Source organism: Entelurus aequoreus, linkage group LG23 (assembly GCF_033978785.1).
Source record: "Entelurus aequoreus isolate RoL-2023_Sb linkage group LG23, RoL_Eaeq_v1.1, whole genome shotgun sequence".
NCBI classification, from domain to species: Eukaryota; Metazoa; Chordata; class Actinopteri; order Syngnathiformes; family Syngnathidae; genus Entelurus; species Entelurus aequoreus.
The window spans coordinates 37,881,875-37,896,322 of record NC_084753.1 but is presented as its reverse complement, the minus strand read 5'-3'; the positions used below and the strand labels follow the sequence as shown (position 1 = coordinate 37,896,322).

Sequence of the window (14,448 nt, the reverse complement as noted above, 5' to 3'; positions counted from 1 at the left end):
CGGAGAGTGGGTGGGGGGTTGATGTGTGGGGGGATTTGGTGGTAGCGGGGGTGTATAATGTAGACCGGAAGAGTTAGGGCTGCATGGGATTCTGGGTAATGGTTGTGTTGTGTTTATGTTGTGTTACAGTGGGATGTTCTCCAGAAATGTGTTTTTCATTCTTTTTTGGTGTGGGTTCACAGTGTGGCGCATATTTGTAACGTAACAATGTTAAAGTTGTTTGATACGGCTACCGTCAGTGTAAACTGTGTGGCTGATGAGTAAGTATGCTTTGCTGTCTCCTGTGTGTGCAAGTAATAACAACATGCAACATGTGGCTGGACTGGCACGCTGTAAGTAAATGTTATAGAGGACAATTACTGCAGTGCAATTAGGGCACGCCCTTTATTTAGTAATTAGAGTGTAAATAGGATTATTTTTTTCCCTGGGAGTAATCTATGAAAGACACTGAGATCCATAAATAACCTGGGAAAATCGGGGGGGTCGGCATGTATGTAGCTGAGCCGCATCAGAGTGGTCAAGGAGCCGCATGCGGCTCCGGAGCCGCGGGTTGCCGACCCCTGCTCTATACAGCAGGAGCACTCTAGTGTTTTTAGGAAGTTGCTGCAAAAATGTTTGTCCCCCAAGTTTTGAACTGAAGATTTTGGGCCGGTTCTTGCGATAGCTTAGTTCTATTTAGTACATGTAAACGTACTGAATGCCTTATGTGACTGAACAGAGTTGAAAGCATGTGTTTGTCTTCTTGTGTCCTGCAGACGTCAGGGAAGAACATCCTTTCCCTGATCAACAGGAGTGTAGTGCCAGGGTGGTGAAGGAGGAGCCACAGCCCTTCCACATTAAAGAGGAAGGCGAGGCGCCACAGAACCCTCACTTCAAAAAGGAAGAGGAGGACCCACTGACCCTCCGTGTTAAAGATGAAGAGGAGGCGCCACAGCCCCATCAAGTCAAAGAGGAAGAGGAGGAGCACAGCATCAGTCAGGAGGGAAAGCATCTTGAAGGACTGGAGGAGTTCCCAGTGACTGGTGTCCCTGTGAAGAGTGAAGGTGATGAGGTCAAAGGTGAAAGTGAGGAGAAGAGAGAGGCGGAGCCTCCAAGCAGCAGCTCAACTCAACACATGACAACAGAAGCTGATGGAGACCACTGTGGAGGATCACAAGCAGACAAGCTCTTAGCTCCACTATCAGATAGTGAGGACACAACGTCACACTCTCCTGACACTGATGATGAACACTCTAAAGATGACAAGACATGTCACACTGACAACACACACTTCACATGTTCTCACTGCGACAAAACTTTTAGTTTCGGTTGGCATCTGAAAGTACACATGAGAACACACGCTGGAGAAACCCCTCTTACCTGCTCCACCTGTGGGAAAGAGTTTGGACGAAGACAACATTTGAAAATACACATGAGAATACACACTGGTGAAAAACCCTTTTCCTGTTCAAGCTGCAACAAAGGCTTCGGTGACCGATCATCACTTGGCGTACACATGAGGATACACACCGGGGAAAAACCTTTTTCCTGCTCAGTCTGCGGTAAAGCTTTTGCACAAAAGGGTGATATGAAAAAACACGTGAGAACGCACACTGGTGAAAAACCATATTCCTGTTCGAGCTGCAACAAAAGCTTTGGCGACCAATCATCACTTGTTAAACACTCGAGAGGACACACTGGGGAAAAACCTTTTTTCTGCTCATTTTGCAAGAAAAGTTTTGCACAAAGTCAACATTTGAAAAGACACATTAGAACACACAGGTGAGAAAGTGTTGAGTTGCAATGTTTGAGATGAAAGATTTTCTCCTAAGTACCAGTGTAAGAAACACAAGTGTGCTGGTGAGAACAGCAGCAGCAAATGAAGATGCAGGATTTGAAATAAACTGTCAAAACTTGTGTGTGACATCATTGTCGTGTGTGTAACACAACCTGGCTAACATGTTTTTTTACCATTTATAGATGAGATTTTTTTTTTTAGATTTGTCCTTTTATTTCAATCAAGTACACACATTAATACAGGGGTAGGGAACCTATGGCTCGCGAGCCAGATGTGGCTCTTTTGATGACTGCATCTGGCTCTCAGATAAATATTAGCTGAAATTGCTTAACACGATAAGTAATTTAATAATTCCGCTGGAAATCACAGTCTTAAAAATAACGTTCAAAATATAAAACATTCTCATGCATTTTAATCCGTCCATCTGTTTTCTACCACACCTGTTCAAGGTTGCGGGTGGCTCAGCCAATCCCAGCTGTCCTTCGGGGTACAAGAGGGTCGCATTAATGGTAAGAAGTATTTGATTTATTATTGGTTAGCTTCAGAATACCAATAATATTAAAAATAATAAGAGACTTATTATACTCTAAAAATGTTGGTCTTACTTAAAAATGCACGCATTTAGTTGTATTCAGTGTTTAAAAAAAATGTATATGGCTCTCACGGAAATACATTCTACAATATTTGGCTTTCATGGCTTTCTCAGCCAAAAAGGTTCCCAACCCCTGCATTAATATATAAAATTGTGTTCTTTTTTTTTTTTTTTTTAAATGTTCTGTGATTGAAACGTTTGTACACTGACTTGAGCATCAATGTACTTTGACTGCCCTTCTGTTCACGTTTTTATTCGTTTTAAAAATCCAAACAGATCCAAACATGTATTTTACATCAAAGAAGCATTGAATACAATATGTGTGCAGAATAAAAAGTACAATTTAAGTGTTGTACTTGTATTCATGACAGTGTTATAGCAGGTTTTTAAATGGAGTGTATTACATATTTCTTGGTTCCATTTGTAAATGATTCCATAGATGAACTCCTTTATATGATATACATATTTGTTTTACATGTGTTCATACCTTTGCTTTTGAGTACACATAAGTTAAAGTTAAAGTACCAATGATTGTCAGACACACACGAGGTGTGGCGAAATTATTCTCTGCATTTGACCCATGACCCTTGATCCCCCCTGGGAGGTGAAGAGAGCAGTGAGCAGCAGCGGTGGCCACGCCCGGGAATAAGTTTTGGTGTTTTAACCCCCAATTCCAACCCTTGATGCTGAGTGTCAAGCAGGGAGGTAATGGGTCCCATTTTTTTATAGTCTTTGGTATGACTCGGCCAGGGTTTGAACTCAATCCCTCTTAGTTCATATTTACTGGTTCACATCTGGACCACTTCTGGAAGCATATTATTATTAACTTTATACATCATTTGAGCGGTTGTGTTTCATACAAGATCGTTTACCTTTAAAATATGTGACTTTATGAATCATTTGTTGGGTCTCTATAATTGTATTATTTGTATCACTCTCTTTTGTAATATGAATATTGTTTTGTACATTTTTCATATGTACACTACCGTTGAAAAGTTTGGGGTCACCCAAACAATTTTGTGGAATAGCCTTCATTTCTAAGAACAAGAACAGACTGTCGAGTTTCAGATGAAAGTTCTCTTTTTCTGGCCATTTTGAGCATTTAATTGACCCCACGAATGTGATGCTCCAGAAACTCAATCTGCTCAAAGGAAGGTCAGTTTTGTAGCTTCTGTAACGAGCTAAACTGTTTTCAGATGTGTGAACATGATTGCACAAGGGTTTTATAATCATCAATTAGCCTTCTGAGCCAATGAGCAAACACATTGTACCATTAGAACACTGGAGTGATAGTTGCTGGAAATGGGCCTCTATACACCTATGTAGATATTGCAGCAAAAACCAGACATTTGCAGCTAGAATAGTCATTTACCACATTAGCAATGTATAGAGAGTATTTCTTTAAAGTTAAGACTAGTTTAAAGTTATCTTCATTGAAAAGTACAGTGCTTTTCCTTCAAAAATAAGGACATTTCAATGTGACCCCAAACTTTTGAACGGTAGTGTATGTCCCCAGACCTTTATGCAGTAATCAATGTATGCTTCAACAAAGGTCTGGTACAATAAATGTAGTGAATATTTGTTGATTATGTATTTTGTTCTATTAAATATTGCAGGAATTGATATTTTGGTCTTTAATTCATATTGTGTCTTGCTTAGTTTATCATCTATAGTAACTCCCTAAAAGAGTAAAAGTAAGCACATTTTTATTTCAAATGTATTTTTATCAACATTTGTGTTTTACTTTTTTTTACTCTTTCCAAATTTGATAGTTTCATCAAAGTTTAATGAGATTATTGATATCAAGCAATATTTTTGAGGTCCAAGTTCTCTCTCCACTGTGTCCAGAAGGTGCCTCAGATCTTTACCAGAAGTAGCAAAGAAAACATATAATGAATTAGACACATTACAGATATCATTCATGAATCACATAAATCACTTTGGACCCAGCACTGAACCTTGTGGGACCCCACATGTAACTCTCAACATCTCACATGTTTCATTATTTAGCTGCACATAATTGTTTTATGTTGTCTAAATTAGAGGTTTCCTACTGGGGGTCCCTTACCCATATGGGTGCATAGGAGGTACTACAGAGAGGTTGTGAAATATTTGGTTGATTAGAACTTTTGAATTGTGTGAAAATCTAAACTGAAATGATGACATCATAGGGTCACCAATGGCTATCAGTAAAGATAAAACTCAGACTAAAGCTAACATGTCAGCCACGAAGATCTGCCAACAAACCGACAAAGAAGATAAAAGGTGACTCTTTGACGTATTTACTGAATTTAAATGTAAATATTATCAAGATGCCGTGGCGGGCCGTGCGTTTCCCACCTAGGCCTTCAGTGATGTCCTACTTCACCTCTCAAAATACCTTAATTGATGTCACCACATGGACACGGCTGGAGATACTATACAGAAACACGCTTGCACTCTACTGGACATTGAAACCCCTCAACAGTGTACAAAAGGGTCTATTTTTCGGCGCATTTAACATTCAATAAACCCGCTTCAGCAATTAAAACATATCTTAAGTGGCACTGTCAAAATGAAAATATTTGTGTAAATCAAATAAAACATGTTCTACTCAGCCCGATTTTCCCGGGAGACTCACGAATTTCAGTGCCCCTCCCGAAAATCTCCCGGGGCATCCATTCTACCGAATTTCTCCCGATTTCCACCCGGACATCAATATTGGGGGCGTGCCTTGAAGGCACTGCCTTTAGTGTCCTCTACAACCTGTCGTCACGTCCGCTTTTCCTCCATACAAACAGCGTGGCGGCCCAGTCACACAATACATGCGGCTTTTGCACACACGTAAGTGAATTCAATGCTTACTTGATCAACAGCCATACAGGTCACACCAAGGGTCGCCGTGTAAACAACTTTAACACTGTTACAAATATGCGCCACACTGTGAACCCACACCAAACAAGAATGACAAACACATTTCGGGAGAACATCCGCACCGTAACACAACATAAACACAACAGGACAAATACCCAGAACCCCTTGCAGCACTAACTCTTCCGGGACGCTACAATATACACCCCCGCTACCACCAAACCCCGCCCACCTCAACCCCACACCCCCATCTCTCGAATTCGGAGGTCTCAAGGTTGGCAAGTATGCCGTTTGGTTCCTCGGAGCCATAGTCCGGGACAAGCATCGACTGCAGCGCATCGTACGTGCTGCCGAGAAGGTGATTGGCTGCAAACTCCCAACCCTCCAGGACCTGTTCTCCTCCAGGACCAGGAGGCGTGTGGGTCGGACCACAGCTGACTCTTCTCATCCGGGACACAAACTATTCTCCCCTCTCCCCTCAGTCAGGAGACTACGGTCCATCCAGACCCACACCTCCCGCCACCTGAACAGTTTTTTCCCCTCGGCCATCAGGCACATGAACAATAACAAGATCTTTGCCAGTGCCTCCATGGAAATGCGCCCCTCTACCTCAAAGAACTACTCACCCCCAAATCCTACACACGACACCTCCGCTCCGGACAGGCTAACCTCCGAGGACAAAGCTACGAACAATGGGAGACCGGGCTTTCTGCGCCGCCGCTCCCAGTCTGTGGATCGCTCTCCCTGACCACCTGAGGGCACCACAGACTGCGGATGCTTTTAAAAAAGGCTTAAAAACCCTTCTTTTTAAAAAAGCCTTTTTTTTTTTTAGATATATGCATACTAGTTTTAGCTATTTGGCTGTTCTAGTTTAAATTTTTTTTAATCTTTTTATTTTTTTAATTATTTTTTTAAATACACTGTAGCACTTTGAGGTTGTTTACTCAATGTAAAGTGATTTTTACAAATAAAATCTATTATTATTATTATTATCTTATAGTTTAGTTGCTTGTGCAGCCCTTTGAGACACTCGTGATTTAGGGCTATTTAAGTAAACATTGATTGATTGATGATTTTCCAGTTGGCTTAATGGGTTACAATTATCAATCAAATCTTGGAAAATTACTAAAAGTACAAAAGCCCTTAAATTTATATTATTGTTAAAAACATTTAAAGTGATTTAGGTAGCCCTTTTTGTCTTTTTTATTTATTGTTTTCATATTTTTTTTAGTAATATTACTTTATCTATTTTTTTTTATTTTTTTCCCTTGATGTTGAAAGTGCCTTGTTTTTTTGTGTGAATTATAAATGTATGTTTGTTGTTCAATAAAAACATTTAAAAAAAATTTTTTTAACTAACAAAAAAACTGATGGTCATTTATTTACACTGTGGAGTATTGCACTTCCCAAATATTGTTCCGGTCTAACCTTGTTGTGATGACCGGGAGTATTTATTGCAATATTTTCCATGAAACAAAACATTAATACTGGAAAACGGGATGTCGGAACCAAAGTGTTGGCACCCGCCGCGCGCGCGGGACTCCTATGGTTGAACGCACTTCCGCCTCGTCGCCGTGTCAGGTGCGAAGCGGAAGTGGATTTATGTCTGACTTTGACAGTATCAATTGTTAGAATCTTTTTGGAAAAAAATATTAATGAAAGGCCAGTATATTACTTAGAGTCAAAAGAAATAATATATATTTTTTTAAAACTACCAAAGTAGATTTCAGTTCACCACACTGCGTGTGGACAAAACAGGACGAGGGAAAAAAAACAAGATGGCGTTTGATGGAGAATATGCGATTGTGTTGATAGTAGTATTGTGTTATTGATCAGTGCGTACATGTTCACGTATATGTTGTTTAATAGAGTGAATATCAATAATAGTTTGCTATTATTTGATATAGCTAGCTTAGCTTGCTAGTTAGCTTAGCTCGTTTAGCTGCTAACAAAGCGAGGCGGAAGTGATCAAAACACATCGCTAAGCAGAGATCAAGTGTGAGTGTAAAGTGTTGTGGTTGTGCGAAAATGTGCGAAAGAACGATAGCAGAGTACGAGGAGGAACTTTGTCCAACAAAAGAGGAGAAGGAGCGACAACATCAACTACTGGACGCGGTTTTCAAGAAACATCAAGTTGTGTTACACAGAACAGGTTTGTTTACTTCTTACTCTCACATGTTTACTTATTTTACATTTCATTATTAACACTGGCAGCACGGTGGGATAGGGGTTAGTGCATGTGCCTCACAATACAAAGGTCCTGAGTAGTCCTGGGTTCGATCCTGCGCTCGGGATCTTTCTGTGTGGAGTTTGCATGTTCTCCCCGTGACTGCGTGGGTTCCCTCCGGGTACTCCGGCTTCCTCCCACCTCCAAAGACACGCACCTAGGGATAGGTTGATTGATAACACTAAATGGTCCCTAGTGTGTGAATGTGAGTGTGAATGTTGTCTGTCTATCTGTGTTGGCCCTGTGATGAGGTGGCGACTTGTCCAGGGTGTACCCCGCCTTCCGCCCGAATGCAGCTGAAATAGGCTCCAGCACCCCCCCCGCTACCTTGACAGGGACAAGCGGTAGCCGTGCTGACGGACGGCTTTGGATTGGCAGACTGGTTCCTCTATTTAAAAAGGGGGACCTGAGGGTGTGTTTCTGTCGTAGAATTTCTGACCTTTTGACCTATATTTTTTGTCTTTTAAGAATGTCCGCTCATTTTCAATTCTCTTCTATTTTGTGCCATTGAATGGACCAGTTGTGGGACAAAGGTGAATATGGAGTTATGCCAACCTGTCTACAGAATGTTTAGAATTTCCAAATATGACTAAGAGATACAAGGTTGTTTTGGAACAGACAAAAACAAAACAAAACAACCATGACGCACTAGATAAAAAACAATGACGCACAAGAGACGTATACAAAATGGCAGAAGACAGTGATTTTGGCTTGTGTGTGTCTTGTTTGCTCCGGAGTAACATGTGGTCTGTCTGCACGGCCAACTTAATTCAACCTGCACTTCTGATAATGGGTAAATAAATTTGTTGTACTAAACTACTTTTGTTGCTTGCTTAAGCTTCGGACAATCCACTACATTCCAACTATCGTGGCATCACACTCCTCACCCAGGTCTATTAAAGTGTACTAGAGAGGAGGCTACGCCGGATAGCCGAGCCTCGGATTCATGAAAAAGGAGGATTACCTCCAAATTCTTCAGGACAAGCTAAAATCATCAGCCCGGAGGTTGGGTCTTGGGCGCAGTTGGGTGTTCCAACAGGACAATGACCCCAAACATGTGTCAAAAGTGGTAAAGGAATGGCTAAATCAGGCGAGGATTAAGGTTTTAGAAACCTGTGGACAATGCTGAAGAAACAAGTCCATGTCAGAAAACCAAAACATTTAGCTGAACTGCACCAATTTTGTCAAGAGGAGTGGTCAAAAATTCAAGCAGAAGCTTGTGGATGGCTACCAAAATTACCTTATTGCAGTGAAACTTGCCAAGGGACATGTAAGCAAATATTAACATTGCTGTATGTATACTTTTGACCCAGCACATTTGCTCACATGTTCAGTAGGTAGACCCATAATAAATTCATAAAAGAACCAAACTTCATGAATGTTTTTTGTGACCAACAAGTATGTGCTCCAATCACTCTCTCACACAAAAATAAGAGTTGTAGAAATTTTTGGAAACTCAAGACAGCCATGACATTATGTTCTTTAAACGTGTATGTAAACTTTTGACCACGACTGTATATTTATTTATTCATTTATTTTTTATCTTCATATGTTTTAATTGTCCATCCATCCATTTTCTACTGCTTGTCCCTTTTGGGACCGAATGCAGCCTATCTCAGCTGCATTCGGGAGGAAGGCGGGGTACACCCTGGACAAGTCGCCACCTCATCGCAGGGCTGTTTTCATTGTATTTTATCTATTATTTCCACTAATGGTTCTTCCTATTTTTAAAGGTTTTATTATTTTTACTTTCCAGCGTTCCTCAGAGGGAGCCATCTTCATCAGAGGTTATCGGCCGTGCTGTGGAGTCGCTTTGTGTCAGCGTACTGGTGACCACGGTCTGATGACCTCCTGGTGCAGATGGCTCCTGTGATAGTGTTTACTCACCTGTCTCCTCTGTACTCAGCCATGCCTTCATTTGTTCATCGGTGTGTGTGCGTCTGTTCGGTATTTGTGTGCGTGTGTGCGATAATGGGGGATGTGGGTCATTGGGGTGTTGTTTTTAAGTCTGTAAAGCATTCTGTGTTGCATTTCTATTATGTATGAAAAGTGAGTTACGAATAAAGCTTGATTTGATTTGATAATAAGTCTACAGGTATAAAGCAAAATGGTTACTCACTTTACACTTGTCAGGTTCAAACACAGATGACATCTATTAATCAGACAAGAAGCAAGGAACCACGCAGAGACAGAGTTCAATTTAGCTCATGAGGAGAACGCATGGAGCTGCACACTTAATCACAGTCTCGCCCTACGCTCTAAGGTTCAGCTCCCGCGTCCCTCTATTTATTCAGGAGTTCCAGTCAACATCACTGAGGCCGCCTCTTAAAGGAGTGGTCACATATATCATGCAAAGCAGGTCCAGGACGCACAATACGTGACGGAATGTGCTGGGGGCCTTGTGATTTCGCCTTGTCTCCGCTTCGTCTGCGTGCTGTCGTCTTATCTTCGTTGAGGTCCTTGAAGTCCTTTGCTGTTGGCGGGCTAAAACAAAGATAACATCTGCGGCTGAGGCCACCCATCAGACAAGAAGTTTTGTCCTTGCACAGATACAAAAGTCTAACTTGAGCACAATAGCTAATAACTATTGCAACGGACTTTAAGCATACTAAAGTTGTGTGATAATATATATACATGATTATTCTAACACACTGGAGGTGTAAAGGGCCAACCCATTAGGCTTAAGGATGTTTTCATCAATGCTGGCTCTTCCTTCAGAGGCTTCGCTAATTGCCCTCCTTCAAAATGTAAAGCCCTATGTTTTTTACTTACTGGACTAATTTCAAAGCAATTTTAGTGGGTTGGGACAAAATAAACCCTTTGCTGTGTTTTTATTGGTTGTTTACAGACTTTAACACAGTGTTTTTCAACCTTCTTTGAGCCAAGGCACATTTTTTTTGCGTTGAAAACATCCGTAGGCACACCACCAACAGAAATCATTAAAAAAAAACAACTCAGTTGAGAGTAAAAAGTCGTTGTCGTAATTGTTGGATATGACTTGAAACCATAACCAAGCATGCATCAATATAGCTCTTGTCTCAAAGTAGGTGTGCTGTCACATTACACCGTGACTTATTTTGACTTTTTTGCTGTTTTCCCGTGTGCAGTGTTTTAGTTCTTGTCTTGCGTTCCTATTTGGGTGGCTTTTTCTCTTTTTTTGGTATTTTCCTGTAGCAGTTGCATGTCTTCCTTTGAGCGATACTTCCCGCATCTACTTTGTTTTAGCAATCAAGGATATTTCAGTTGTTTTTATCCTTCTTTGTGGATGTACATTGTGGACGCCGTCTTTGCTCCACAGTAAGTCTTTGCTGTCGTCCAGCATTCTGTTTTTGTTGACTTTTTAGCCAGTTCCGTTTTAGTTTCGTTCTGCATAGCCTTCCCTAAGCTTCAATGCCTTTTCTCAGGGTCACTCACCTTTTTTTAATATTTGGATTAAGCATTAGACACCTTTTTACCTGCACCCTGCCTCCCGCTGTTTCCGACATCTACAAAGCAATTAACTACCTGCTCCCACCTACTGATATGGAAGAGTATTACACGGTTACTCTGCCGAGCTCTAGACAGCACTGACACTCAACAACAACACACCATTTGCAGACTATAATTACTGGTTTGCAAAAAATATTTTTCAACCCAAATAGGTGAAATTAGATCATCTCCCACGGCACACCAAACTGTATCTCACGGCACACTAGTGTGCCGCGGCACAGTGGTTGAAAAACACTGCTTTAACACACATGAGAACACACAATCTCAGTCTCAGTTAAAAACTACTACTTTTCTTGCCTAACATGAATAACCTATTTACCCAACAGGCATCCAGAAGCCCCCTCATAATAAAAAGGAAAATGCACAATCCCTTCCTGTTAAAGAGGAAGAGGAGGAGCCACAGTCCCACCACGTTAAAGAGGAAGAGGAGGAAGTGTGGATTACTCAGGAGGAGGAGTGTCTTCTAGGGCAGGAGGAGGCTGATCTCACCAAGTTTCCACTGACTGTTGTCTCTGTGAAGACTGAAGACCATGGAGACAAACCACCTGAGTCCTCACAGCTTCATCACAGTCCAAGTAAGCACAACACCCACATATCATCTAATACAATGTTTGTGACACATGTTCATCCAGGGACCACAGTTATGACAAAAGGTGGAGATGTATACTGATAACTTCCTGCTCCTTAAGACCAATACTGATAACTTATTTATATCTATTCATTTTAGATGTACGTTTAGGTGTAGTTTGTGAACAATTGGGAGTAAGAACGTGTCAGACTAAGGTGGATATGACAAAATGTACGACTGGTAGGAGAGAAAATACTCTCTGAGCAAATGCCTCATCATCCCAATTGGGTGCATATGGATTTACAAGAACCACCGGTTCATGTTTAGGGGAGCCTGAGACTATGATAAGTCGACCTCGGTGGTCAGCCATAACATCTGTTGGACTAAACCACACCCGTGGCCCATTAAGATTTTCAATCCGACCCACCGGGCATTCTACATAATTATTTTAGACCTTTAAAGGCCTACTGAAATGAAATGTTTTTATTTAAACGGGAATAGCAGATCCATTCTATGTGTCATACTTGATCATTTCGCGATATTGCCATATTTTTGCTGAAAGGATTTAGTAGAGAACAACGACGATAAAGATCGCAACTTTTGGTATCTGATAAAAACAACCCTTGCCCCTACCGGAAGTAGCGTGACGTCACAAGACAAAGGATTCCTCACAATTCCGCTTTGTTTACAATGGAGCGAGAGACATTCGGACCGAGAAAGCGACGATTACCCCATTAATTTGAGCGAAGATGAAAGATTTGTGGATGAGTAAAGTGAGAGTGAAGGACTAGAGAGGCAGTGCAGGACGTATCTTTTTTCGCTCTGACCGTAACTTAGGTACAAGCTGGCTCATTGGATTCCACACTCTCTCCTTTTTCTATTGTGGATCACGGATTTGTATTTCAAACCACCTCGGATACTATATCCTCTTGAAAATGAGAGTCGAGAACGCGAAATGGACATTCACAGTGACTGAACATGTAAATACACGGTTAATAATTTTCAGCTTGGCGAAGCTAAAAAAAATAGAAGCTAACTTAGCTACGGAGCTAACGTGATAGCAGGCTCAAATGCAGATAGAAACAAAATTTTAAAAAACCTTGACTGGAAGGATAGACAGAAGATCAACAATACTATTAAACCATAAACATGTAAATACACGGTTAGTAATTTTCAGCTTGGCGAAGCTAAAAAAATAGAAGCTAACTTAGCTACGGAGCTAACTTGATAGCATCAGTCTCAAATGCAGATAGAAACTAAATAAAAAAAAACCCTGACTGGAAGGATAGACAGAAGATCAACAATACTATTAAACCATGAACATGTAAATACACGGTTAATAATTTTCAGCTTGGCGAAGCTAAAAAAATAGAAGCTAACTTAGCTACGGGGCTAACGTGATAGCATCAGTCTCAAATGCAGATAGAAACTAAATTAAAAAAAACCCTGACTGGAAGGATAGACAGAAGATCAACAATACTATTAAACCATGAACATGTAAATACACGGTTAATAATTTTCAGCTTGGCGAAGCTAAAAAAAATAGAAGCTAACTTAGATGCGGCGGCGGGCGTTGTACGCTTTTGACGACACCCCGGCCGCCATCAGAGTCGGCAAGAAACATATATTTCCCCAAAGTTACGTACGTGACATGCACATATCGACACGCACGTACGGGCAAGCGATCAAATGTTTGGAAGCCAAAGCTGTACTCACGGTAGTGCGTCTGCTATCCAGCTCAAAACTTAACACAACCTCCTGGTGTTGGTGTTGCTACAGCCAGCCGCTAATACACCGATCGCACCTACAACTTCCTTATTTGCAGTCTCCATTGTTCATTAAACAAATTGCAAGAGATTCACCAACACAGATGTCCAGAATACTGTGGAATTTTGTCGAAGAAAACAGAGGTATTAGAATTGGGTCCAAACACTTCCCTTGACCTTGTGACGTCACGTGCATACGTCATCATACCGCAACGTTTTCAAGCGGAAGTTTCGCGGGAAAATTCAAATGGCACTTTATAAGTTAACCCGGCCGTATTGGCATGTGTTGCAATGTTAAGATTTCATCATTAATATATAAACTATCAGACTGCGTGGTCGGTAGTAGTGGCTTTCAGTAGGCCTTTAACATCCAAACTGTAGCCGCCGTTATGACGTGCAGTGCTGTTTTTAAATGACCATAAGTCTTGAACTATAGAAAGTATTTCAATGGTGGAAATCTGCGCTTTTGGGTGTTACACGAGTTATTACGGTAATCTACGTCACAGCAGCTCAGACCAGGAACAAAGCAGAGTGGGCGGGGTTTGTTTTCAGAGCAGCCAGCCCGAAACGCATGTGTCAGGAACAGATGCGGAGGTACATTTTTACAACACATTCCTGCATAAAAGTGATAATATATCATATTGTAGGTGTTTATTACCCTTTGCATTCATATTTTGCTGTTGCTTGATTGTAAAAGATGTCCATCGAGGAGCTGGTCTGAGACGTAAAAGAGGAGCGATGTTCATATGTTGTTAATATTCAGTGTTATATTGTTAATATTATAAATCCCACTTTCTTTATTTTAATGTACATTTTGGGTGTCCCATTCAGTAAAAAACTGTAAAATTCCATTCCGTTTTTAGAACTCTATCGGACATTGTGACTTTTGGTATTAGCGTTCCTGGAAAAAATGGACCCAAACACACATACTGTACAGCAGATTTTTACAGCTAAATCTGTATATATCATTGTGGAGGGGGGGCGTGGCCTGCGGCCCTGCCAGGACCGGCCTCAAAGACAGCGACAGGTGCGTAGATGGCCCAGGTGGACCTTGTTATCTAATCACCTGTAGCCTTTATTAGCAGCAGCCGTGATGAGACGAGTAGTTGGAGTTGGAGGTGCTGCTGAGCAGTCGCAGAAAAGACTCGTTGCTGGGAAGCAAAAGGCTCGCACCTCGTG

General features: G+C 41.2%; 2 protein-coding genes across 3 annotated transcripts in view; both read left to right on the top strand.

The window, feature by feature from the left end:
- LOC133640867 (zinc finger protein with KRAB and SCAN domains 3-like) overlaps positions 1 to 14,448 on the top strand; it is a 257,581-nt gene that overhangs the window by 78,242 nt on the left and 164,891 nt on the right. The window lies entirely within an intron of this gene.
- The window catches only part of LOC133640680 (zinc finger protein 287-like), a 31,644-nt gene that overhangs the window by 13,569 nt on the left and 3,627 nt on the right, over positions 1 to 14,448 (top strand). Inside the window, exon 3 of one of the 2 annotated variants that reach the window (XM_062034241.1) lies at positions 756 to 2,706. The exons of the other annotated variant lie outside the window; for it this stretch is intronic. Coding sequence (XP_061890225.1) covers positions 756 to 1,765 — 1,010 coding nt within the window. The 3' untranslated portion in view covers positions 1,766 to 2,706. Of the gene's footprint in view, positions 1 to 755; positions 2,707 to 14,448 lie in introns of those variants that run through there. 2 annotated transcript variants of the gene reach the window in all.